General features: G+C 37.7%; 3 protein-coding genes and 1 non-coding gene across 8 annotated transcripts; all 4 read left to right on the top strand.

The window, feature by feature from the left end:
* Positions 1-5,380: 5,380 nt before the first annotated feature.
* Positions 5,381-7,454, top strand: LOC120005239 (CRIB domain-containing protein RIC10-like). 4 transcript variants are annotated; one of them, XM_038854763.1, is made up of 5 exons: positions 5,381-5,750; positions 6,045-6,137; positions 6,246-6,343; positions 6,432-6,525; positions 6,853-7,454. In XM_038854763.1, exons 2-5 carry the CDS (start codon positions 6,080-6,082, stop codon positions 7,044-7,046), a joined length of 444 nt encoding a protein of 147 aa, XP_038710691.1. In that variant the 5' UTR covers positions 5,381-5,750; positions 6,045-6,079; the 3' UTR covers positions 7,047-7,454. The 4 variants fall into 4 exon arrangements, with proteins under 4 accessions (XP_038710691.1, XP_038710690.1, XP_038710689.1 ...); XM_038854762.1 differs by having other exon boundaries at positions 5,382-5,744; positions 5,979-6,137; positions 6,853-7,453; XM_038854761.1 differs by having other exon boundaries at positions 5,382-5,750; positions 5,979-6,137; positions 6,853-7,452.
* A 1,068-nt stretch (positions 7,455-8,522) lies between these two features.
* LOC120005464 (COBRA-like protein 10) lies at positions 8,523-10,569 on the top strand. Its single transcript, XM_038855100.1, has 2 exons — positions 8,523-9,078; positions 9,161-10,569. Exons 1-2 carry the CDS (start codon positions 8,523-8,525, stop codon positions 10,567-10,569), a joined length of 1,965 nt encoding a protein of 654 aa, XP_038711028.1.
* Positions 10,570-16,359: 5,790 nt separating this feature from the next.
* LOC120005371 (homeobox-leucine zipper protein PROTODERMAL FACTOR 2-like) lies at positions 16,360-25,357 on the top strand. Of its 2 annotated transcripts, none has more exons than XM_038854973.1 (12): positions 16,360-16,576; positions 17,441-17,740; positions 17,876-17,993; positions 18,194-18,382; positions 18,465-18,899; positions 18,988-19,089; positions 19,232-19,432; positions 19,518-19,689; positions 19,793-20,064; positions 20,149-20,244; positions 20,325-20,681; positions 25,282-25,357. In XM_038854973.1, the coding sequence occupies exons 2-12, from the start codon at positions 17,517-17,519 to the stop codon at positions 25,300-25,302; spliced, it is 2,187 nt and encodes a 728-aa protein (XP_038710901.1). In that variant the 5' UTR covers positions 16,360-16,576; positions 17,441-17,516; the 3' UTR covers positions 25,303-25,357. The 2 variants fall into 2 exon arrangements, with proteins under 2 accessions (XP_038710901.1, XP_038710900.1); XM_038854972.1 differs by lacking the exon at positions 16,360-16,576 and adding an exon at positions 16,863-17,072 and having other exon boundaries at positions 20,325-20,676; positions 25,277-25,357.
* LOC120006762 lies at positions 21,448-21,584 on the top strand. The gene has a single exon (XR_005470100.1). It is a non-coding gene; the product is annotated as a small nucleolar RNA Z247 (small nucleolar RNA).
* Positions 25,358-26,336: the final 979 nt, after the last annotated feature.

Raw genomic sequence — 26,336 nt, 5'->3', positions numbered from 1 at the left:
CCAAATATACATAGATCCATAATACATTGTCAAGAGTTTCAATTTAAAGTTGAACTAAGAAATTGTGAATCACATCGCACACTAAGCACTAGTTTCTGTGAAGGTACTGTGTTAGCTATAGATGAGTCATAAATATTAGGTTTGCATATATGTAAAATGAGTGAAATTCTATAAATGAAAAACTCTATATATCAAAGGTGTAACAAATTTATAAAATTTAATATTAGCTCGAGAAAATTAGATCGAAGAAAGCTTTAGCAAAATTATTAAATTAAAATTAACTAGATTATTTACTAAATGAGCAGATTCATTGAGCACTCATACAGACTTAGTTCATTTATAATTCCAAGGTTGTCCTTACTATAAATATTTTTTGATATCTATCTATCTATCTATACATATATAACAATGGAGTCCTCTAGCGGAAATCCAGCCTCCTCAAGACTCCACGTCAGATTTAGGACTCTGTCTGTGTTGGCCACGTAAAAATTTTCTTTAACAAAAAAAACACAGGTTTAGACTGTTTAGCTACAGTTATTGTTGCCGTGAGGGATTCATCCCCTTTGCCCATCTCTTCACGCCTTCTCTATCGATTCATGCACTGAAGCGTTTCAGTCCAGGTACATTTCACCGTCGATTTTGAAGGTGATGAAGAGACCAATAGGGTGCCGAAACTTTCACCTCTGTTGGGATTAAAATATTCATATGCTTCCCGTATAGGTCATTGGGGTTCATGCGGTTTGAGTCCTAAATCTTCATATATGGGTCTCTCGGTTAGCAGTTACATGTTATGTCGATTGAAACTTCTTTAATATAGTTAAATTAGCCATATGTATAGTGTTTATTTCTGCCCTAATTTTTCCATTTGCTGGGTTCCCCATTGAAATATTTAAATGTTCAGATCTTAACCCAGATTGAATTTTAGATGTACGTAATTTGACCAAACCCGGATTGAATTAAATCCATACAAGTAAATCAAACAATAACCTAATCCGGATTAGCATTTGGACCAGCGAATCGGACAAGATTTCTGTTTTTGAACCCGGATCCAATTTTAAACCTGACAAAATTTTTATGTTTGGGTCCAAATGTACATATAACATGTTCAAACTCGATTCAATCCGGATCGGAAAAATTCAGTCATTCAGACCGAAGAGAATTTAGTAACTCCTAATTTTAATATCAAATTATTTGTATAATAATTCTACCCGAAAGCACTACATGTCCATAATTTTGATGTTCATAAGTGTTCATAATCTAGGTGACCGTCTAATACAAAATGGTCCCCACACTTCTTCTCATGCCATCTAGATTATGGACACCAAAATTATGGACACTTATCTTTTTGGAATTCTACCACTAACATTAATTTGAGAATAGGTCGTATGTTGCGAATCTTTATCAAACAATCAAATTATATTCGAACTTTAATTTCCATTAAAACCTCTCTTTCGGAAAAATAGGGTATGGAGTTCTGCACTTAATTATACTAGGGTTTTTAACCCTTATATACCAGCTACCTAGGTACTCAAAAATATAATTTTATCCCCATACAAAAATAATCAACCCTCATTAGTAATACCGCTCCATACTGCTCATCAGTAATACCGCTCCATATTGCGGGGCCTCACCCCCACACCCCGGGGCCCATACTAACAGTAGTGAACAACTAGTGATCACGATAGGAAGTCGAATACAACTTCCCCTTTCCTCAAAGCTTTTAGGTAATAGATAAAACTTCTAATATGAATCATTATTTAATAGAGACTTATCAAAAAGATGTCGTTTTAGGGCAAGAAATGTGTTTGGACGTGCCAGTAGATTGGAAACTGTACATCTTGAAAGAAAAAAATTAGAGTTGTTTACATAGGAGGCTCTGACATTCGATTTTTTACGGAGAAGAAATTAACATCATTCTAGATTAATATCTCCCATGGAATATTAATACTAATACTAATCAAAGAACCTGACTTTGGATTTCTCACTCCACTCAAGAGTGAAAATTTGTCTGAAGGAAATGTCATCATTACCAAGGTTCTCCAACCTAATTTCACGTTTCAAAAGGATAAGCCGTGTCACCTAAGAAGGAGGATGCTTGGAAATGCTGCATCTAGATACCAGATAATGAGGAATTGGACCAGTGTGATAAAAAATAAAAGTAACTCATTAATGCTTAATTCTAAGATCAAAATTTGGAGCTTTATAGTGTGTTTGGATTGAGAGATTTGGAAGGAAGGGAAGAGAAGAGAAGGGCCCTTAATTCTCTCCAAATCTCTCCTTTTAATTAAATCTTTATCTTAATCCTCTTTGTCAAAGATATCAACAAAATCTTTGATATCTTTGACAAATGAACAAAATCTTTGAATTTGTCAAAGATATCTACAAAATATCAATGATATCTTTGACAAATCAACAAAATCTTTGAATTTGTCAAAGATATCAACAACATCTTTGATTTACTTTATTGACATTATTTTTCTTACTTTTCCTTTCTAACGCCTATATAAAGGCATGTTGTACACAATCAACATATAGTGAAATACAGATCTTTTACTTCTCTAACATATCCGATCTTTTACTTCTCTAACATATCCTTTCACTTCTCTAACATGGTATCGGAGCCACTCCTGTTGAGGCACTCAAGAGTAGTGTACGTACTACCATTGATACAGCACATATTATTACAGCCTTGGTCCAACACTCCTTAGGTGGGATCTTGGTTTTGGGTCCGTCCCCAGTCGGTTGCGGTCTCCTTTGAGATGTTCTTCTCTTTTCTTGAGTTTTGGTGTCCTCCGTGGCGGTGCTCCTTCCGCCGTTAGTCGTGCTCTTCCAGGGGTACTCCTTTGCTCGGGCCCCTAGCTAGACCCGATTGCTTCTTCTGCCTTTTCATCAGTTTGAGCATGGTTCCTCGCAGTTCGTTCCTTTGGCCTCCTGCTGCCGTATGGTGGTGTCCATGTTTCTGGCTGCTTTTCCCTACTGTTTATACCATCGCTCTTGGTGCTAAGATCTCGGTCCTCTCTTGGAGTCCTTTTACTGCGTTTTTAAGGCTTCTCTAGAGATGGGTCCCTTCTCGGAGTTTTGCTGCTGTTAATCTTACTATTTGCCCTCTTTGGTCCCATTCCGGATTTCTGCGTGCAGTCTTGGTGTTCCTTTGTCTGCTCTCTTGGGTTCCCATGTGGATTTTTTCTTGCTTTTTGGTAGCCTCGATTCTCAGAGCTGGATCCCCATCCTTTTGTGTTTGGGTTTTGGTGCGTGTCGCCGGACTGCTCCTTTTTTGGCTTCTCGGTTTGTTGGTTTCTTTCTATTCAATTCTGTCAAAGATATCAACAAAATCTTTGATATCTTTGAAATTTATCTTTGACAATATCCACTCTTGACCAACCTGCTGATCTCTTCACCAAGCCACTCCTGCCAGGTCGTTTCAGAGACTTAGTTTCCAAACTCAAGCTTACTTCTACTGCACCAACTTGAGTTTGAGGGGGGATGTCAAAGATATCAACAAAATCTTTGATATCTTTGACAAATGAACAAAATCTTTGAATTTGTCAAAGATATCTACAAAATATCAATGATATCTTTGACAAATCAACAAAATCTTTGAATTTGTCAAAGATATCAACAACATCTTTGATTTACTTTATTGACATTATTTTTCTTACTTTTCCTTTCTAACGCCTATATAAAGGCATGTTGTACACAATCAACATATAGTGAAATACAGATCTTTTACTTCTCTAACATATCCGATCTTTTACTTCTCTAACATATCCTTTCACTTCTCTAACACTCTTTAAAACCATCTCTTTAATTTTTTTATAAACTATTCAAACAAGAGAATTGGAAGGAAACTCCATTTCCTTTTCCTTCCCTTCCCTTCCCCTCAAATTCATCAATCCAAACACACTATTAAGGTGCAAGGAGGAGAGCTAGCAATGACAGTAGTTAAGATGGCGGATTTACCAACATCAACCTCTGCACAGGATTTCGCAGGATCAACATCCGCACCACAAGAGATGGAGAATTTGGTAGGATCAACATCTGCACCACAAGAGGTGGCTGATATGCCACCATCAACATATGCACCACCAGAGTGACAGGGGTACATATATATTCATCTTACATGCACAGACATGAATAGCAAGTTCTCTAGTATTCCATATGTTAAGTTTTCTGGTTTGTTGTTTTCTCATCGAGAGATTTTTTGTTTTGTACTTCCAAATTAGATGAATATATTGCTTTGCTTGTAGAACTTGTTGGAAGGAAATAAATACATTTGTGGCACATGGGGAACAACCATAGGAGCAAATGAATAGTATAGGGAAGCCAAAAAAGAAGAGCACCTTCTAAAGTTCTAAAGAGAAAGAATGGGTCCTTTGTTATAAATAGGCTAACACGATGGTATATTTTGTACAGAAGTGCCCAATTTTCCAAATTAACACAGAAAAAGAGGAAAAAAACAAGCGTTTTAGAAATGGGAAAAAAAAGATAGTACAAGGTTGATAGAACTACACCAGCAACTTACAGACCAATTTAATGCCTAGAAATGCAAGCTGTTACCATCTCACGTGTCCTGATGGACTCAAGCGCAATTCTTTCTTGTTCCGTTTGCTAGCTCTCAGGCCTAGAAAAGCTAGCCTGAGCTACGAGCACCGTCCATTTCGAATTTCTTTAGCAACCTAAAATCTCAATTTTGAAATGATACAAATAACTCGGTTTCATAAAAACGTAAATAAAAAATACAAATAAATACTATTTTTTATTTTTATTTTCTTTTTTCAAAAAATCAAAATCAAAAATTGAAAACAATAATACCAAACAAATCCTTAGTGTTTCACATTTTCTCTCCAAGATTTTAGAAAATATGAACCGGAGAAGAAGAATCCAGTCAGACAGAATATTATTATTAAATGAAGTGAACAAGTGATCTTGCCAGCAAGACCAACGATAGCTGGCAATTGATATTCATCATTGACTTCCGGTCAAAAGTTCAAAAAAAAAAAGAAAAAAAGATTAAAGACAAAACATTCACACTTCGTGGTTGTCCATAATGAAAATTCCTATTCCCAAATTATCCCAGGATGAAGGTTGTCATATGGTTATGGAGCTAAAGTACTGAAAATGGACTAATAAATACAGTTTTTTGGGATGATGACAGAAATTGAAGTCCAAGGGAGTAACATATTCAGTCAAATACTGCAAACAATTTTGTCCTCTCTCTATCCAGTAAAATTTGCCCGCATTTTAAGACAACTGCTGACATTATTTTAGTGAGGGGGTCCTTAATAAGACATAAAATGACCTGAAAGACCGCGCTTTGCTCCTTGAACAACCAAAGCAACTAAGCAAGAACCCACATTGTGAACCCTCTTAAGCCACCGCCTAATATTCTTTTCTTTTTCTTTTTTTCATTTCAAATCCCTCTCACGCTCTTCGTTTGGTTGGCTTTTGACATCTTATCTTCTTTCATGGCTCCCCACCTTCTTTTCTCTCATTATTGAATCTGCCAAACACACAATGGCTTCATAAATTCTTTAGCTTTAATGGGTTTTTCTTTTTGTTAGCGTACAATCGCTTTTGGGTATCAAAGGGAAGCCTTTCTTCCGCCTTTTTGCATGTTTTGCGATTCATGGGGAGTTATAATAGCATTATGGAGTATGGATTCTGGAAAGTATGATTGCTGGAGATGGAGATTGAATTGCTTCTCTGTTGAGCCCTCCACCTGTTTGTATAATTGTCCCCACTCTGTAAAGGCAACATTTTGTCCTCTTTATTGCATTTTATAATCCTTGATTTTTCACGAACTTATTGGATGTCCTGTTTTTGGTACAAAAAGAACTGTAATAGCTAGATACCAATCTTCTTTCACGGGGAAAACAGTCCATAGACCACATGCATTTAATCTTGTCTGAAACGCTGTAACTTTTTTTTGTTGGCATCTATGCTCAACCTTTTTTACTTTGCGTAATGGCTGATAGCAGGCAAAAGAACAATCTATGCACGTTTGTTTGGCATCTTCTCATCTCTGTCTCATTCCTTGATAAAAGGCCTGTTGCATTGGGTTTGGATTGGAATTCCTGCCATGGCAACCAAGATCAAAGGCATCTACAAAGGATTCAAGTTCATCTCCCAAATCTTTGGTAAGCCCATGTTAGGTATTACATTATGCAGATTTGTGGCGTTCTGTCTTGTCTTTGGTAATGGGTTTGGTTAGTGTAGCTAAGATGAGAAATTTGTGTTCTATGTAGTTGTGAAGGATCGAGAGATGGAAATTGGGTACCCTACAGATGTTAAGCATGTGGCACACATTGGCTGGGATGGTCCTTCTGGAAGTGCACCCAGTTGGGTAGGTTGTTCACAAATAGCTCCTCTTCTGTTAGCTCCGGCCTCGTATTTTTTTTGCCTTATTTTGCTTTCTTTTATGAATGTTGCAGATGAATGACTTTAATTCGGCTCCTGATTTTTCAACATCAATTGGTAACCCAAGAGAATCCAGTACCGCGGCTATTTCATCTTGTTCCTCTCAAGGTATGAGGTTTTCCCCTCTCTTTCTTCTAAGCAAAGCTTCGTGAATGCATAATCGGACAAGGGCAAACCATTCACCTTTTCAATCAGATTGTCGAAGGAACTGCAGACTAATGTCTGTTTCAATTAATTAGATGTTAGGTAGACGAATCCTTTTGAACCAGATTCTTTGCCCCTAGCATGATGAGTTTGGCCGTTCTGTCACGAGACAACACTTACTATAACTAGGGGAATCTATGGACACATCTCATGGCCACTCAAAGCTGCCATGAGATGTTCACTTTTTTTATGGGCATGAGATGTTCACAATATCTTCACATTTTCTGACAGATTTTGATCAAGCTGGGAGGCGCCAATCTGATATGTTTCAAGATATTCCAACCACAAATATTCCTAATGTTCCAAAGAAACAAAAGAGGAAAAAGAAGTCTACCTCCTCCCTAAAATCTTCTTCATCTTCAAGATCGTCGCGAATAGCAAAGTCTAAGTCTACACTCCATGAACTGGAGCCAACACGAGTGTAACATGGTGTTTCACTGAAAAGCTGTGAAGAATAATTCAAAACGTGTCAATGTGCATTGCAGGGATTGCAGCAATCCACTTCTCGTGAAGAAACTTGTGTATATTAGCTATTGAGGGATATTTCAATTGCAGATGGAGGAAGGGGAAATTGGTTCGAGGCTAGATGTGTGAGATTGAAAGAGAACAATGCCTTTTGGGGTTCACACTAAGGCAGACGCAAAGTTTTGGTTTTATAGTGGCAGATAAATCATAAATGTGAAGAGATGTGGATTGTTAAGTTGTGCTGGAGGAAAATTCTGTGTGTTCAAATGGACATGAACAAGAATTCTAGGTGATACTCTTTGGTTTATTTTTTGACTAGGAATTCTTGGGATCCTCATTAACTAGTCATTGACAATTGTTAAGAATTTTAATGAATCGACGTTCAAAAGTTATTCTGAATGCTAGAAAGTTTTGTTCATTGTATTTTGTTGGCTCAAATATCTGACAACTTTGGTGCAATTTTTTTTTTATATTGCTAGTTTGGTTTCTGGGGTGGAATGTGGGATAAGGCCTGCATATATCATGTTTTTCTCCGACCTCGCCCACTGCAGGAGCAATGTACACGAGAGTTGTTTACCTCCCATACCTTCATGTGAAATGTCCAAATGATGACCGATGAGATCTTCCTCAGGTGTCGAGAAACAGCACAATATGCTGTTTAACCTTTACCCAAAATCTTCCATGCACTCCTCCTGCATATAGTTTTCTGCAGACTTATTTGATTTCTTCAAATCAATTCATTTTGTAAAATCATCAATAGTTGGAACCAAGAGTAGTTTCTTGCTAGTGGAAATTTTAAAAATGGTCTAAGAAATATAAAGCTACTGTCTTTTTGGCACAAACAATCAATGAATCATGGAATGAGAGGACAGAGGGAAAATTCCAATTTCCAAATGCCAATTCTATGTGTTTCCCATTTGTTTTCAGAACTATTGAACCTGCTCTGCTATATTATGCTTCTCACTGCCCATAACTTAACGTTCAGTCTTCATAGGGCTAGCAAAATTAGTAACCACATCTGCTTCTGCCATAAAGTATTTCTAGTCAATAAGAAAATGAAAGCTATGACTGTTACAGGGTAGAGACACAGAGAAGCTATTGAAGCCTGGAGGACCTTAATAAGACAGAGGCTGATAAAATGCAGATAAGGCCAAAATTGTCATTTTGCTTTACACCAGATTTACAAAACTTAAACGACCGTTAACCACTTGTCTTTCCTAATAACCGCCAAATACATCGCACCATTTAGAGGAGGAGGTTTTAGTTGACGTATTCTCCACTAAATTTATCAGTGGATCTCCAAATCACACACACTCTGTCTCTCTCTCTCTCTGCTGTTCACCGGGTGTGGAAATTACCCTGAACCAATTCACAATCATGTTCTAGACATCAATGTTCCTTTCTTTGAAATTTTAGCTTATTACATCCAGGAAGTTATGATCTTGTTATGGAGATCTTTGGCATTCATTTTCCTTTTGCTTTTCTTCACAAAAGACTTGTGCACCGCCCAAGATTACGACGAAGAAGAGCCACCGCCAGCCCCGCCTAAGGCCTTAGATACCTGCAACGGAATTTTCTTGACGTATGACTTCATTTCGCGGACGAAAGAGTATCCGAAAGTGAAGAATGTATCAGCACAAGCATGGTCCTTCAATGCAACAGCAACTATAATGAATACAGGCACGGCTGAGCTTAAAGCATGGAAAATGTTTATTGGGTTTCAACATAGGGAGATTCTAGTCAATGCAGGTGGAGCAGTTTTGGTGAATGGTGATGATTTTCCAGCTCCTGTTGGTAATGGGAGCTACCTTTCTGGATACCCTCAATCCGATCTGAAAACATCGATTGATACAGCGGGAGATTTTAGCCAAATTCAGGCTAGAATTGAGTTAAGTGGCACCCAGTTTGGTTTGAAGGCAGCTGCTATTCCAATGCCTAAAACAATCAAACTTGTTAACGATGGATTCAAATGTCCAGCACCGACTCATAAGAGTAAGTACTCGACGCCATCGTCTCTTCCTTTGCTTTCTTGTTATCAAACATATTGAATATTTTCTCTTCATTTCATCTACAGAGACCTCAATGTATGTATGTTGCGTCAAGGATCCGAAATTCAAAGTCAAGAAGGTAACAACAAAGTTCTTGCCAAGACAGAAGGGTGATCTTTCCATTTCTTATGATATCATACAAGCCTATGAGAACAACTATTTTGCACAAATCACCATAGAGAATGATCACCCGTTAGGACGTCTCGATCACTGGAACTTGACATGGGAGTGGATGAGAGGTGAATTCATATACTCCATGAAAGGAGCCTACACAAGAGAAATAGACTATTCGGATTGCATATATGGTCCTCAAGGACAATACTATGGACAAATGGACTTCTCTAAAGTCCTGAATTGCCAAAAGAAGCCAATAATTTCTGATTTGCCTCGCGAGAGATATAACGACACCCAAGTTGGAAAGATTCCTTATTGTTGCAGAAATGGTAGTCTCTTGCCATCTCTAATGGACGCGAGTGAATCGAAGGCTGTTTTTCAGATGCAAGTGTTTAAACTTCCTCCTGATTTGAATCGAACGGCTCTGTATCCACCGGAGAAATGGAAAATTGTTGGTGTTCTTAATCCAAATTATAAATGTGGCCCTGCAATAAGAGTTGATCCAACAGAATTTCCTGATTCAAGCGGACTTCAGGCTATAAGCTTAGCAATTGCTAGTTGGCAAGTAGTCTGCAACATCTCCAAGCCAACAAGAAGTAATTCTAGATGCTGTGTTTCCTTCTCTTCATACTACAATGAATCCGTCATACCTTGCAATACATGTGCCTGTGGATGTCCTGACAAAACAAAATGCAATCCAGATGCACAAGCAATGCTCGTCCCACCGGAAACTCTCCTCGTTCCCTACGAAAACCGGACAGAGAAGACCTTAGCTTGGGCAAAGCTGAAGCATTTTCACATCCCTAAACCTCTACCTTGTGGTGATAACTGTGGCGTCAGCATAAACTGGCATGTCTCCACAGACTACAGGAACGGATGGACTGCTCGAATCACCCTGTTCAACTGGGAAGAAATCAATTTCGAGAACTGGTTCGTGGCGATTCAATTCAAAAGATCTGGTCGCGGTTATCAAAAGGCCTACTCTTTCAATGGCACATTCCTTCCACAGCTTAACAACACAATCTTCTTACAAGGCATGCCAGGGATGGTTTATTTAATGGGAGAGACAAATGGAACAGACCCAGGTGATCCGAGAGTACCTGGGAAGCAACAGACTGTTATTTCTTTCACAAAAAAAGGTATCTCAAGACTCAATATACCAAAAGGAGATGGTTTTCCGACAAGACTATTGTTCAATGGGGAGGAATGTTCACTTCCTACACAATTTCCAACAGGAGGAGCTGCAAATAGGTATCATGTAGGTTTTGTACAAGTTCTACTCACATTTGTAATAATCTTGATGATTACAAAGGTTTTGTAGAAGCATTGTTACTCTCTTTAATCTAGAGTTTCTTTTGGTAGAAAACTAGGTAAATATTTTCTTTTCATTATCCTACGGGTGTATACTGAGTAAATTTATGGACCTGCACAATAACTCGTAAATCACTTGTGTCAGACAAATACATAATAATTTTATGTATTTCAGACATAATAATTTTATGTACGAGTTCGGTATGAAACAAAGAAGGAGCACTCCATCCTAACCTACTAAATTAGGATGTGATTCTTGAATGTTGGATTTATTTGATTGACCATAAAGTCATAAACATGCCCCTTCTCGAGTCTAGAAGCTTAATTATTTAAGACAGATCTTTTGGATTATAACAAGAGTACAAGACATAATTAATTGTCTTAAAAAAACAAAAATAAAAATTGTGAGATCAGTTGTCCTGGGACCCTTTAGTAAAGCCCATTGAAATAAATAAACCAGGATCTCCTCCTGCGGTCCAACCCATAAGGCGCTTTGTTGCTTAGCTGTATCCAGCATGCACTCCCATGCGTGTGACGTGTCTTTTATTTAAGCTAAATTATATCACAGAAAATTTGTCTGCCTGAAGAATTGAAAAGAATATGAATATCACATACATTTTGCAGGCCTGATCTCCTGCTAAATTGCGAATGCATAAATAGTGAATTACATGAATAATCAAAGCATTGTTTTTTTACTTTGTATGTCACAAAAAATAAAATTAATTAAAATTGTGGGGAGAAAGAGATAATTAGATAAGCGAGAGGTTGAACTACAGGTGTCTAGCAATGATAGGTATTTCAACAACTAATATCATAGTTATTACAACTGCTGAGTTAAACGAATAAAATTTTATGTGGATCATGATAGATCTAGGCGTATACAAGAGGGGGGATGAATTGTGTCCTCAAATTACAAATTAGAAATCCCCTTTAAAAATTCAATAAAATTAATGTCAATTTAACTAATAACACACAATTTGGACTCTAATGATTATCCTAATGTGATACAATAATATGAATGATTGAATATCAAATAATCAAGAATTGTAGAACCAGATTTTTCAAACAACACCTTGCGCACAGATTTTGCAACACAGACTAGTGGTTCAGAAAATTCTGCAATCAAAACACTTAATCAATCAGCAAGCAAGCAATGCAATCAAGAAAGTCCACACAACAATTTATAGTAGTTCGGAGACTCTTCTCCTACATCTACTACCTAGGTTCACCAACCTAGGATTTTCCAACCTCCACTAAGGATGTGGTTTTCACAAGAGCTCCACAAAACTCGTAAGGGTTTTTAGGTCACCCTTGAAACTGAAGATTTCAAGACAATCTTCAAACTTTACAACCAAGGGTTTCAAGCACTCCCTCAAACTCAACCTCAACAAGGTTTGTACCCAATGAATAGATTTTTACAAGTGTTTGGTACAAATGGTTCACTCAAGGTTTGCACTAAACAAATGGGGTTGAGGAACCCTCAAGAATCACAATATCACCTCACGAGTTGGATAGAAAATGAAGAATAATGAGGATTTTCGAATCTGAAAATAAGAAGCCAAATGAGAAGCACTCCCTCTTTGCAAAAGCAAAATAGTGAGGAAGCCTTTAGAGTGGCTTGGGTAGAAGCTTGGATTCAATGACACAAACTAGCTTGACAACTTTGAGAGCAAGAATTTCTTCAATATAATTTTTGGCTTCTCCTCTGGAATGAGGAAGAACCCCTCTTCATAATTTACCAAGCTCTTGTGATTTCCACCATTGGATCTTTTTCTATCTTCAAATCTCGACCTTCAATTACATGTGCAGATCTCGGCCATTGAATGAATAGATCATTAAATCTTGACCTTACAATATGTAGCCGTTGCACTTGCATCATTTTCCAAGTCTAGCTTTGCAAGATTTAATGTCATGTGCACTTGCAGCCATCTTTGACCATTTGATCAAACTTACACCAAATCTTGGCCTTGGTATCTCCAACGATTTTGCCATCTTTGACCATTTGATCAAACTTGTCCCAAATCTTGGCCTTGGGACCTCCAACGATTTTGCCATCTTTGACCATTTGATCAAACTTGCCCCAAATCTTGACCCTTCAAGTCTTGTTGTAATCTGATACATTCATAATTCAAAACAATTCAATCTCGGCCATAGATTAGTGTACCGTTGAAGCTTGTAGTCTTCAAGAATATCTTCATAATCTAAGTCTTGTCTGGTTGCAAAAACATACTTTCTCATCTCTTACAAATTTCAACCATTGCATTTGTCCTTTAGCTTCATCAATTGTATTGTCACAAAAAAATCTGATCATTAACCTCAATAAAGGAAGCATGTGCAAGATCTAGTTTGATAAAGACAAGAGATCCTTCACATGACCATACATGTCCCTCCAATCTTTAAGCAAGCTTCTCTACAACTTTGTACAGACTACAGACCTAGGATCAAGATCATTCTTGGGTAGTTGGAATACATTACTCCTCATAACTGAACTCCCAATTGATTGTTCCTACAAAGAATTTTGGTGTATGACACCTCATTTGGCTTGTAAGCTTGTAAAAGCTTAATGCCTTGCACTTAGGTCAATCAATAGAAATAGGATTCAATAAATTCTAATTTATGTATGATAAATCATACTAAGCACATTAGAATGTACATGTCAAATTTCAAAGCCATATTCCTTCATATGGTCATTCAATATAGAAGAGAAAGCTCAACTAGCATAGTTTCAAGTTTTCACAGATGCAACAACTTCGAACGTAAAATTGAACAGTAAGAAGATGAAATTTGATCATTTACTCTGCATATAATGTGTTCATTTATGTCTTAACTAAATTTTGGTTGAGGAACCACATTGATCAGAATTCATATGATTAAGTTATGACATTTAGAAGTTAGCTTGTGCACACTGACTTTTCAACAGTTTTAAATGCACAAGACATATCAGGTTCCAGGCCACTCAAGTCACTCAAAATATGATGAATCATGATTATAAATGTATTTTATGATGTGCAAATGTGATTTCATGATTATCTTAATTCAATAGTATATTCTCAAAAATTAAGCATGATTATCAATACATATCAATTCACTTGCTTGACATATTTACAAATTCATTAAATAATCAAATAGTATGAGATGGTGAATCATCAAAATTATACATGTAGAACCTATGGTCCAACAGATCATTGGATCATGTGCGTCCAAGTCAACAAATGAGATAACTAGTACACCAACTGTTGAGAATCTTTATCATTTTTGAACTTTTTTTACAATAAATTCCATTGTATTAAAAATAGCATAGTTAATTTTTTTAAAAGAAATAATGTGTTTTTATTGAGTTTACTAGTCCATCTATATTTTTTTTGTCTCAAACAAATTAAAATCAAATTCATTGCATGAGAGACACAGAATGTTTTGAGTTTATATTCAACGGTCTATAATTTTCATATTTAATTTAATTTTTTTAGAACAAAAAATATATCATCAGACTCGTAAACTATATCAAAACACATTTTTTTTAATGGATTTATAGTGGGAACTGCTGTAAATCCAGCAACTCATGAACTGCCACTATACATTCTGAGTGAAACAATATGAGAACCGTGAGAAAGGAGGGCTTGCACACATGCATGTACTAATAAATACTCACTGCGTGCATAGGCTGAGTAGTTCAGAGAGACATTAATGGACCATCTTGGGTGCTGAGGATGCGAGTGCTGTTGGGCACTTGGGCTGTCTTTGGCTTAAGAGAGTAAAAAATGAGGCATAATATATATTTCCATCATAATAATCATGTGATAAAGCTGAAGAATTGGAGCAATGGAACAAACCATTGAATTGGAGATTAAAATTATTATTATTGCCCTAAATCTTGAATATATTAATTATATGAAACACAACTCCAATTCATTTATTTTTGATTTTGAATGAAATATAATTTTTTTTAATTAATATTCACATTAGCTGACTAGCTTGACTTTATGGTTTCTTTTATAACTAATAATAAAGAAACTATATAAGTTTATCATTTAGATATTCGATATGAGCTTAAACTCATATCGTTAGACTCGTGCGCACATAAATTTATCATATGATGACACGATAAGTTTGGTCAAAGCTCAACGCGTGACCATAATAATATTACATTATTACTCCCAATAGAAATTGAACTAAAGGGTTAATGAGTTTATATAATTTGACCCTATAAAGATTCACCACTAAAAATGAGTACTTTATGGCAATTAACTTATATATGAAACATAAATGTAAAAAAGGCTGTATGTACAAATATATATACGAATTTTATTTAATTTATGATTATGTAGGATTTGTTTATTATATAGGAAAGTGATTTGTGCACAAAATCTTCTGCTTTTCCAATTAAATTATATTTTTCTAAATAAGGAATAAATATATAAGTTGGTTGATATGTGTATCGAAATCCAAATAAAGCTAGCCTTACCTTATATAATTAGTCACATCTTGTTGATGGATTGGATAAAATTTGCCAACTATATCCCTTAAAAGCAATGAAATTCCAATAAAGTGTGTCATCCTGATGAATTGCTTGGCGACGAGAAATTACATTAATGAAAAGGAAATGATGAATAAGGTCTATTCTCATGGATAGGAAATGCAATGCACGATTAATTCGTCTATAAGGAATTTATTGATTAATTTTCACGAAGCCAAATATCCAATTCCATGATTAAAGAAATTGGCTTTTATAGTTTTAAATTTTAATTTAGAATAGTTTTTTTAAGAAAACCCATCTTTGGAATAAATAAGCAGGACAATTCATAAATCAATTTTCAACCAGAAAATAAAACACAAGCTCAAAAAATGAGCTGATTGTCCTGACTTAATTGGTTTAGCTTGGCTTGTTTACACAACTTTATTTCTAGAAAATAATGGTAACTAGGTACTAAGCATAATATGGAAACTATTTGTAGCAAATTAATTTGATTATTATTATTATTCAATTGTGTTCATTTATTTATTTTGTAGTTATATTGTAACCATACAAAATATTGTAAGTTAAAAGGAAATTTTTTTTTAACCTATAACGATATCTGAAGAAAAAAAGAGATCGAAGAGAAATAAATTGGTATTATATCATATTATTTTTGTATTACAGACCTATCATATATATGTACAGAATATCAATATATCTCTCCTTAAAGTCAGCGACAACTATCCCTTGACTTCCGTAGCCTCCAATATTGAAATCTGTGAGATATTTCCACCTCCAATATCGACTTCTGTGCATCCTCCAATAATATCATATAAATTTGTCATTTGGACATTTAATATAAACCTAAACTTGAATAATCAGACTCATGCCCACATAAATTTGCTACCTAACTAACTATATAGGAAAAACTATAAATGAAAGATATGATAACATATTTTAATTACATATATATTTGAGCATGCCATTGCCATGTATGCAAGTCATTTATAGCTCCACGTTTTACCATGCATGCACATATACATCGAAATATCGAATCAGTATCAGATATACACAAACACAAGCATGCTCTATGGGTATTGGAACTTGAATGATTTTGACATGCAAAAAGTTACAAAATTAATGTGTGTATATGTACATTAGGATTAACACTAGTGAAAACGGTTAATGAGAAAATTACTGGAGAGTCAAACCATTAGAGGAATTTTAAACAGGCCAGAGACTCTCTCTCTCTCTCATATTTACACCTCTCTCACACCACCATAAATGCTATTACACCCTCTCAGTCTCAATACTCCCTGCAATAACTCCCTCCTTCGCTGTCACATCCTCTCACCCTTGTTTCCCTTTCTTCTTCTCCTCCCTATCCACCTCTTCAAAGCCCCCTCCCCCTCCCTCTATCTTTTTTCGTCCTCCGTTTAATTTCTTTCTCTCACCAAAATTCCCTCTAAAACGTCCCTGAAAAATAAGCACTTATTTGCAGGAGTACCAGTGACGCCAAAACCTTCTACTCTCACAAGCTTATGACTTCAAATCATCTGTTCAAGTGAGTCCCTTACACCCATGTATCAAAACCCGATTCTTCTTTTATGATTTTACACTTGAATTTTGAAGATAATTATCGCTTATATTGTATTATTTGCAAACACGCGCACACACACACAGAGAGAGAGAGAGAGTAGGGATCATCAGCTTCATCTTAGTGGGGCGTTACAAACCTCTGTAGAGTTGAAATTGGGTTTTTGTCAAAGTGGGGTTCTTGAAGAGTCAACCATTTTTGTCAGGTTTTCTCTTAACACGTAAGGTCACAAGGGTTGAAGACTTTTCTAGATAGACCAAAAAACACACTAAAGTCTTTTATGTTCTTTAATTAACCACCTGTAATAATCCCCAGTTAGTCTTTTCGCAGAACACATTTCACAAGAGTTTGAAAACCCACCAACCACCCTATTAAAACCCCACAAACCCTAAGAAACCAAACAGCTTCTACGACGATGATTCTTGTTTAATCCGGTGCCACAGCAGTTTGAAGGATCCACAAGGTTAGGACAGTGTTTTAATATTCCCTCTTTATACACATTTGTTTTAAAAAGAGAGTTGGATTTATCACTATAGCTGACACTGTATATAAGGTAATTAATCCTTCTGGATATGGAAGAAAATTCATACTTTTCAAGAGTGATGGGGAGAGAAACTTGAATATAAATCACTTGCACTATATAGCTTACATGTACTCCATTTGTACATCTATTTTATGTGCTCTTTGTTTTTTTTAATGGGTTCAGGTAGAAATATTAATATATATATATATGCATAGAGATTATTTATTTGTTTTGTTTTCTATCTACTTAGTTTCTCCAGTGGTTCACTATTTCACTTTATATGTTTCCCTTTTCGGTTTTATTGGTAGGTTTCTTGCAAACCTGTAGAAGAGACATACACAAATAGATTCAAAGTTTCCAAGGAATATATATTAATTGCTCAAAATGTTCCAACCAAACATTTTTGAGGGTCATGATCACATGTTCGATATGACCCCAAAAACCTCTGAGAGCGAATTGGGGAGGATGAGAGATGAAGATTACGAGAATAGATCAGGGACTGAAACCACCGATGCTCCATCCGGAGATGAGCAAGATCCTAGCGGCCACCGCGCTAAGAGGAAGCGCTACCATCGCCACACGCAGCGCCAAATCCAAGAAATGGAAGCGTAAGTGCGCGCATTCGTTTCCTTGACTAAGAACCTAGTGTTTGCCTGAGACTCCGACATCATCTATTTATTTAATTGACATTTCTTCTAATGTATATCTATGAATTTTTTTTGTATAAATTGTTTTATGATCAGTTTCTTCAAGGAGTGTCCACACCCGGATGATAAACAAAGGAAGGAGCTAAGCCGAGAGCTAGGGTTAGAACCTTTACAAGTCAAATTTTGGTTCCAAAACAAGCGCACACAAATGAAGGTAGATTATCTATGTATAATAATATATATGTATTTGAAGTTTGACTTAAAACGTTTTGAACATTTGTTAAGGGTGAAAAACATGTGATTGTTCAAAGAGATTATTATTGTTTTTGTTTGTATTGAGTCATCTTGTCTTTTATCAAATTAAGCTTAAGCTGCTGTGTTGTAGTACTATATGTTGACCATTGTTTCTTATAGGCGCGAATTGAACACCATCAAAATCAAATTTTGAAGGCTGAGAACGATAAGCTTTGTGCGGCCAACTCTAAGTACAAGGAAGCCTTAGGCAATGCAACATGCCCTAACTGTGGTGGACCTGCCACTATTGGTGAAATTTCCTTTGATGAGCAGCATTTGAGGATCGAGAATGCTCGTTTAAGAGATGAGGTTAATTTTCAAATATTGCTTGATGCAATTAAGCATGTACATAGGATCATGAGTACTGAACAAATTATGTTGTTGGCCACAGATTGATAGGATATCAAGCATTGCTTCAAAGTATGTTGGAAAGCCATTATCTTCATTTTCCAACATTTCCCAATTGCCTTCCCCTTCGCTTGATCTTGGGTTTGGCAACTTTGGGACTCAATCGGGCTTGGTAGGTGAAATGTATGGAGCTGGTGATCCCCTTAAAATAATGGCTGTGCAAACTGAGGCTGACAAGCAAGTGATTGTTGAGCTTGCTATTGCAGCAATGGAGGAACTAATGAGAATTGCTCAGGCTGGAGAACCATTGTGGATTCCCAATGAGAACAATACCGAAGTGTTGAATGAAGATGAGTATGTTAGAACTTTTCCAAGGGGAATCGGGCCAAAACCGTTGGGATTAAGATCTGAAGCTTCGAGGGAGTCTGCGGTTGTTATCATGAATCATGTTAGCCTTGTTGAGATGCTCATGGATGTGGTAGGCATTCTAATTATAGTTTGGAACATTCATATATTATTTTTCAAAATCTTATGTAGATTTACCTTATGAAAACAATGTGTTTCAGAACCAATGGTCAAGTGTTTTCTGTGGTGTCTTATCAAGAGCGTATACCCTAGAAGTTCTATCAATAGGAGTGGCAGGGAACTACAATGGAGCCTTGCAAGTGGTAATCCATTAAGAAGTTCCAAAATCTCTTCTTTCTATATATCTAGCTAAATAGCAACAATAGCTTTCTTTTTTATGCGATACTATTAATGGTTCACTACTTTCTTGAAGCTTAATTACATCTTATGATCTGATTTTGACAGATGACTGCTGAATTCCAAGTTCCTTCACCTCTTGTTCCGACTCGAGAGTATTATTTTCTGAGGTACTCTAAACAACACCCCGATGGTACTTGGGCAGTAGTTGATGTTTCCTTGGACAGTTTACGCCCTATTCCAATGTCTGGGGGTCGAAGAAGGCCATCAGGTTGTCTGATCCAAGAATTGCCAAATGGTTACTCTAAGGTAATAATTTCACTGTGTAGACTACTAAATATCACATGAAGTTTTTTGATTGATAGTGAAACCATCTATTGATCACCACTTTTAGGTTATTTGGGTTGAGCATGTAGAAGTGGATGATAAATCTGTTCAAAGTATATATGAACCTCTAGTCAATTCCGGTCTTGCATTTGGAGCGAAACGCTGGCTGGCCACCTTAGATCGACAATGTGAACGCATTGCAAGTTCACTTGCCAGCAACTTTCCTACAGAAGATCTCTGTAATATCACTCCTTCATTTTCTTCTATTACATTACATCACACACACATTTGTTTTTGTGTTTTTAATGGTTGCCTTATGGTCAACTCTAATTTATTGAACAGTGATAACAAGTCCTGAAGGAAGAAAGAGTATGTTGAAGCTTGCAGAAAGGATGATAATGAGCTTTAGCAGTGGTGTTAGTGCTTCTACTGCACATTCTTGGACAACAATATCAGCTACTGGTTCTGATGATGTAAGAGTCATGACCAGAAAAAGTTTGGATGAACCAGGCAGGCCTCCGGGTATCGTGCTTTGCGCTGCAACTTCCTTCTGGATTCCAGTTCCCCCCAAAAGAGTCTTTGATTTCCTTAGAAACGAGAACTCGCGAAGTGAGGTACATACATACATCTCCAAGTCCTAGAACAATTTTAAGACCTTAGAATGTATGATAATTTAAAACATTCATTTACATTTGTAGTGGGATATTCTTTCAAATGGCGGCCTAGTTGTAGAGATGTCACACATCGCCAATGGTCGCGATCCGGCCAATTGTGTCTCCCTTCTTCGCGTTAATGTAAGTTCATTATCTCACATTACTCATTATCTGGACATACACCAGTAACAAACCAATAATAACTAATATATATGATGCAGAGTGCGAATTCGAGCCAGAGCAACATGCTGATACTACAAGAGAGTTGCAGTGATTCAATAGGGTCATATGTAATCTATGCGCCAGTCGACATTGTTTCGATGGATGTGGTCTTAGGCGGCGGGGATCCAGATTATGTGGCACTCCTGCCATCAGGTTTTGCAATATTTCCCGATGGACCCGGATTGAACAATCATGGAGGAATTCTTGATGATGTTGGGAGTAATGGAGGGTCTCTACTGACAGTGGCGTTTCAGATCTTGGTTGATTCAGTGCCAACTGCCAAACTGTCTCTTGGATCAGTTGCAACAGTGAACAATCTAATTAAGTGCACAGTTGAAAGGATCAAGGCTGCCGTCTAAAGAGAATACTCATTCTCAGTCCAAGTCATACACAATGGAGCCCATTCACAACAGCTAGCTATCATTTGTAATCATTTATCAATGGAGCCGCTAGCTATCATTTGTAATCATTTGTTATTTGTAATCATTTGTTTATTTGTTACCGTTGTAGTTATTTTCTGTACATATACTCAAACCTTGCTCTATTGTAAAGTAGCAAAAGCAATCAATTCTAAACTCTTTTATGGTATCGGAGCAGGACAACTCTCCAGAAACCAATTCTTCTTTTTCCTCCATGGCATCAAAAACAAACCGCTCACATGGAGATGGATCTGCGTTAATCGCAGCAAATGGCAAACCTGTGGTAGCCATTAATGCAAATTCCCAGCTTGCCCAAAAGCTGAAGCCCACCAATTTCACTTTGTGGAGAGTTCAGCTTGTTACAGTGCTGCGAGGATACAGACTTATGGGTTTTGTAGATGGAAGCACTCTCTGTCCACCCAAATCAGACTTTGCTGAGTTTGACTATTGGGATCGTCAAGACAGTCTCCTTCTCAATGCCATTGTAGCTTCTCTTCATGAGACTGTCTCACCGCTCTTGGGTGATGTATCCACAAGTGCTGAAGCTTGGAAGAAGCTTCACCAACTTTATGCTAATCAATCCAGATCCAGAAAGATCCAGCTACGACAACAGCTTCATAATCTTCAACGAGGCAACCGAACAATGGAAGAGTACCTTCACTACGTCAGGCAAATTGCTGACGAACTTGCACTAGTCAAAAATGCGGTTGATGATGATGATCTTGTACTCTACATCCTTGATGGTTTGGGTGCCGAGTACAAAGGTATTGTAGAAGCGATTCGAGGTCGTGAAAATCCCATATCTTTTGAGGATCTCCATGATCGTCTTGTCAGTCAAGAGGCTTATCTAAAGAAATTGGAGGAGAACCAGTCCATTAATGTGGCCACTGCTCACTACTCTCAAAAACAACATACACATAGATCTCAGAATTCTGGGCACTCCTTTAACAACTCACAAACGAGGTCCTTCCCTCCTCATCAACACAATGGAGGGGGAAATGGTAGCCTAAAATCACATCAGCAAACTCTTGGTGGATCTGGTTCTCATCACTTCAATAACAATGGTTTTCGACAACGGCCTCGTGTCATGTGCCAGATCTGTGAAAAACCTGGGCATTCAGCCAGAGTTTGTAGGAAACTCAAATCGTTTGTCACTGAGTATGCACCTAGTGCTAATTATGCTTCCAGTTCAGTTGGATCTGCTCCCTCTACTGTGCAACCGTGGCTGGTGGATTCAGGTGCAAGCCACCACATGACACATGATCTTGGAAATCTTTCAATTCACTCTGAATACGATGGGACAGATGAAGTAAAAATCGGTGATGGATCAGGTTTGCATGTCACTCATGAAGGGTCTTGTAATCTTCACACACGACTTCACAAATTTACACTTGCACACACTCTATGTGTTCCTGCCATTAAGAAGAATTTGATTTCAGTACACCAGTTTACTAAATCCAATAATGTGTTTATTGAGTTTCACCCTAACTATTTTGTTGTGAAGTCTCAGAATTCAGGGCTCCCTCTGGCTCGGGGCAGATGCATTGATGGCATATACCAATTCACTCCTTCTCTACCTATCTCAGCTCATTTTGCTCAAAAGACAAGTCTCAATATCTGGCATCAACGCCTTGGTCATCCCAATCACACTGCCTTACAATCTCTGTTGAATTCAATTCCAATTTCCTATTCTAAGCATGAAAGATTTTCTGATTGTAACTCTTGCAGTATCAATAAAAGTCATCAGTTGCCTTTTAAGTCTTCAACTCTGTCTTCATCTGCTCCTCTTGAAATTGTGTTCTCTGACGTTTGGGGACCAGCTGCTACACCTTCAATCTTTGGTCACAAATACTATTTGCTTTTTGTGGACCAGTTTACTCGTTATACTTGGATTTTTCCCTTGGTTCAAAAATCTAATACAATGTCTGTTTTTTTGCAATTCAAGAACATTGATGAAAATCGCTTTACTACCAAAATCAAAACCCTCTATACCGATAATGGAGGTGAATTTCTCAAGCTAAAATCTACACTCTCCCAACTTGGAATCTCATGGATGCAATCCCCTCCTTACACTCCTCAACACGTAGGACTAGTGGAGCGAAAACATCGCCACATTGTAGAGACCGGAAAAACTCTCCTATCTCAGGCCAACCTTCCATTCTCCTTTTGGTCTCTTGCTTTTGAAACAACTACTTATCTGATTAATCGTCAACCTTTAACCCCTCTCAAACACCATTCTCCTTACCAGCTACTTTTTCAACAACTACCGAATTACCATAAGTTAAAAATTTTTGGGTGTTTATGCTACCCCTGGCTTCGGCCTTATACCAAAAGCAAGCTTGACCCTCGCTCCACTCCTTGCATTTTTGTTGGCTACTGTACTTCACAAAGCTCATTCAAGTGTTATGATCCTCAGACCAAGCGTCTTTATCTTTCTCGTCACGTTGTGTTCAAAGAACACCTCTTTCCTGGCATCTCAACCTCTTGTCCTCCTCCATGTGATTCCTCCGATGTTATCTATCAAGGACAATTGCCCAACCCCAACCATCTTACCTCCCTCCCTGCCTCTTCCTCCTTAGATTTATCCTCTCCACCTTCCCCATTATCAGCCTCTCATGATCCTCTTCGTCCTACTGGTTCCCCATCTAACTCATCTTCTTCTAGTCCCCTTATTGTTGCTGAACCCATCTCCTCTACACCTCTTCCTGCATCTCTTCCTCCCACTCCTCCTCGTACTCACTCCATGGTCACACGATCTCCTGAACCACATTCAGTCCGTGAAGCACTTAAAAGCCCCCATTGGACAGCAGCAATGACAGAGGAAATCCAAGCCTTACAAAACCACCACACATGGACCTTAATTCCTCTTGATTCCACTCATCACCCTATTGGATCCAAATGGGTATTTCGCCTCAAACGAAATCCCGATGGCACTATAAATCGCTACAAAGCTCGATTAGTTGCTCAGGGTTTTCTTCAACGCCCTGGGTTTGATTACTCTCAAACCTTTAGTCCGGTGGTCAAGCCAACCACTATTCGTCTTATTTTCTCTATTGCTATTATGAAAAACTGGCCTCTTAAACAACTCGATGTCAATAATGCCTTCCTAAATGGCACATTGACTGAAACTGTTCTCATGAAACAACCCCCCGGATTTGTCGATCAGCAATTTCCTCATCACTTATGCCTTTTACGCAAGTCTTTATACGGTCTCAAACAAGCTCCCAGAGCTTGGTTCACCGCTCTCCGCACCACGCTGCTTCACTTGGGTTTTGTTAACTCTAGAGCTGACTGCTCACTCTTTATTTACACATCTACTTCCGCTGTTCTTTATTTATTGGTTTATGTTGATGATATTATTCTAACTGGCTCTAGTTTATCTTTAATTCACAGAATTACTGCAGCTCTCGCCGGTAAATTCTCTCTCAAAGAGCTTGGTGATCTCTCTTATTTTCTTGGTATTGAAGTTGTTCGCACTACTGCTGGTCTCTTTCTCTGTCAACAGAAGTATATTCATGATATTCTCCACCGTTCTACTATGCTGGATTCTAAACCTGTTGCGACACCCTTACCTTCAAACTTCAGTCTCTCACAATTCTCTGGCTCTGCCATATCTGATGCATCCCTCTATCGTCAGCTCGTTGGCGCTCTTCAGTACCTGTCTCTCACACGCCCCGATATAAGCTTCGCCATTAACAGACTCGCTCAATATCTCTCTCGTCCTACCACTTCTCATTGGCTCACTCTCAAACGCTTGCTGCGATATCTCAAAGGCACTTGTCATCATGGAATTTTTCTCCCATTGGATTGCTCTCTGAAACTCAGAGCATTCTCTGACTCTGATTGGGCCGGTAACCCTGACGATCGCTCATCTGTCTCCTCTTATATAATTTTTCTCGGTCACAGTCCCATCTCTTGGCGCTCTCGCAAACAACGTGCAATTGCTCGCTCATCTACTGAAGCGGAATACCGCTCCCTTGCTTCTACAGCTTCTGAAGTTCTTTGGATTTCCAGTCTTCTCCATGAATTGCACCTTCCTATCCTTGCTCGGCCTGCTCTTTACTGTGACAACCTTGGTGCCACGCATCTCAGTCTCAATCCTGTCATGCACTCCCGAATGAAACATATAGCCATTGATCTACATTTCCTACGTGATCTCGTCAACAAGAAAGCTATTTCTGTGCAGCACATTGACACTCACAATCAACTCGCAGATATTCTCACGAAATCCCTTCCGCGATCACGCTTCTCTGCTATCAGGTTCAAGATCAGCATCCGTGATGGATCCTTGATCTTGCGGAGGCGTAAAGAGAATACTCATTCTCAGTCCAAGTCAAACACAATGGAGCCTATTCACAACAGCTAGCTATCATTTGTAATCATTTATCAATGGAGCCGCTAGCTATCATTTGTAATCATTTGTTATTTGTAATCATTTGTTTATTTGTTACCGTTGTAGTTCTTTTCTGTACATATACTCAAACCTTGCTCTATTGTAAAGTAGCAAAAGCAATCAATTCTAAACTCTTTTACCGTCATGTGTACTGACAATGCATGACTGGTGAAGAAGAAGAATGGCAAGGAAGATATGGTGGTTTGCTTTTCAAATACAGGGTCAGAGATGGGAGAAAGTCAAGAACGCACCTTGCATGATCCTTGCCTTTGGAGGTTCGGGCATTGACTTTGCTGGTCTTTGTGCTTTTTAGTTTGGACTGTTGACTGTTTTCTGGGTCTCTTTATTGACAAAAGTTAGTCAATTTCTGTTTCAATATTCATGCTTTGGATTGAATAGTTCTTTGCATGGTTTTATTTTATTTTCGAGAAAAAAAAACTCTATAAAAATTGGAAAAAGCTTAAGGGATTATATATTGAGTGATCCCACGATTACAACTCACATTCAAGCTAAACAATCTTTATTTGATATCATTGTTAAGAAACACTAATGAACTTTTTTGTCCAAAATTGACTATCATTGTAATATATTGTTTGTCTTCCCTAGTCCTAGCTCAACCTATTACATGACTTTCAAGATCTTTCAAATATCTCATTACTTTAAAATGTTTCTTGCTAAGTTTTAAAAAACTAATGGACTTATACAAATTTAAAAAATAGGTAACTTTAGTCACAACCCTGTTTTTTCTAAAGACACCACAATCTAAGTTGACCATCCCTTGTAAAAATCAGTTGACGGGATGTCTTTAGAAAACATCGGAGTGTGACTAAAGCTACCCTTAAAAAACCATGGAATTGGAAGCTTTAGCTCTTACATAAAGCCCAGAAGACGAGCCCAGGCCTGTTTCGTCCTTAGTCCATGGAAGCTTTAGCTCTTACATAAGGCCCATTAGACGAGCCCAGGCCTGTTTAGACTTTCGACCTTACATGGAGGCTAGAGCTGAGTTGGGGTAGCCCGGCCTGTTCTATTATTGGACCATAGACACCATGGAATTGGAAGCTTTAGCTCATACAAAAAAGCTCAGTAGACGAGCCCAGGCCTGTCTCGGCCTTAAATAGAGATGAGTTGGAGTAGCCCCGCCTGTTTGGACTATTATCGGACCATAGACGCAATCGTCTACCCAGTTTAGAATTAGATAG

The sequence above is a fragment of the Tripterygium wilfordii genome, chromosome 9 (assembly GCF_013401445.1).
Source record: "Tripterygium wilfordii isolate XIE 37 chromosome 9, ASM1340144v1, whole genome shotgun sequence".
Lineage (NCBI taxonomy): Eukaryota > Viridiplantae > Streptophyta > Magnoliopsida > Celastrales > Celastraceae > Tripterygium > Tripterygium wilfordii.
This window is presented reverse-complemented; position numbering and strand designations above follow the sequence as displayed.

What these genes read in the sequence shown, in the direction of transcription:
- LOC120005239 (XM_038854763.1), top strand. Translation starts at nt 6,080, where the DNA reads ATGGCAACCAAGATCAAAGGCATCTACAAAGGATTCAAGTTCATCTCC. An exon ending in CTGGAAGTGCACCCAGTTGG is followed by an intron (nt 6,344 to 6,431) that starts GTAGGTTGTTCA and finishes TGAATGTTGCAG; the next exon opens with ATGAATGACTTTAATTCGGC. An exon ending in TTCATCTTGTTCCTCTCAAG is followed by an intron (nt 6,526 to 6,852) that starts GTATGAGGTTTT and finishes ATTTTCTGACAG; the next exon opens with ATTTTGATCAAGCTGGGAGG.
- LOC120005464 (XM_038855100.1), top strand. Translation starts at nt 8,523, where the DNA reads ATGATCTTGTTATGGAGATCTTTGGCATTCATTTTCCTTTTGCTTTTC. An exon ending in TCCAGCACCGACTCATAAGA is followed by an intron (nt 9,079 to 9,160) that starts GTAAGTACTCGA and finishes TTTCATCTACAG; the next exon opens with AGACCTCAATGTATGTATGT.
- LOC120005371 (XM_038854973.1), top strand. Translation starts at nt 17,517, where the DNA reads ATGTTCCAACCAAACATTTTTGAGGGTCATGATCACATGTTCGATATG. An exon ending in CAAATCCAAGAAATGGAAGC is followed by an intron (nt 17,741 to 17,875) that starts GTAAGTGCGCGC and finishes TTTTATGATCAG; the next exon opens with TTTCTTCAAGGAGTGTCCAC. An exon ending in ACGAGAACTCGCGAAGTGAG is followed by an intron (nt 20,065 to 20,148) that starts GTACATACATAC and finishes TTACATTTGTAG; the next exon opens with TGGGATATTCTTTCAAATGG.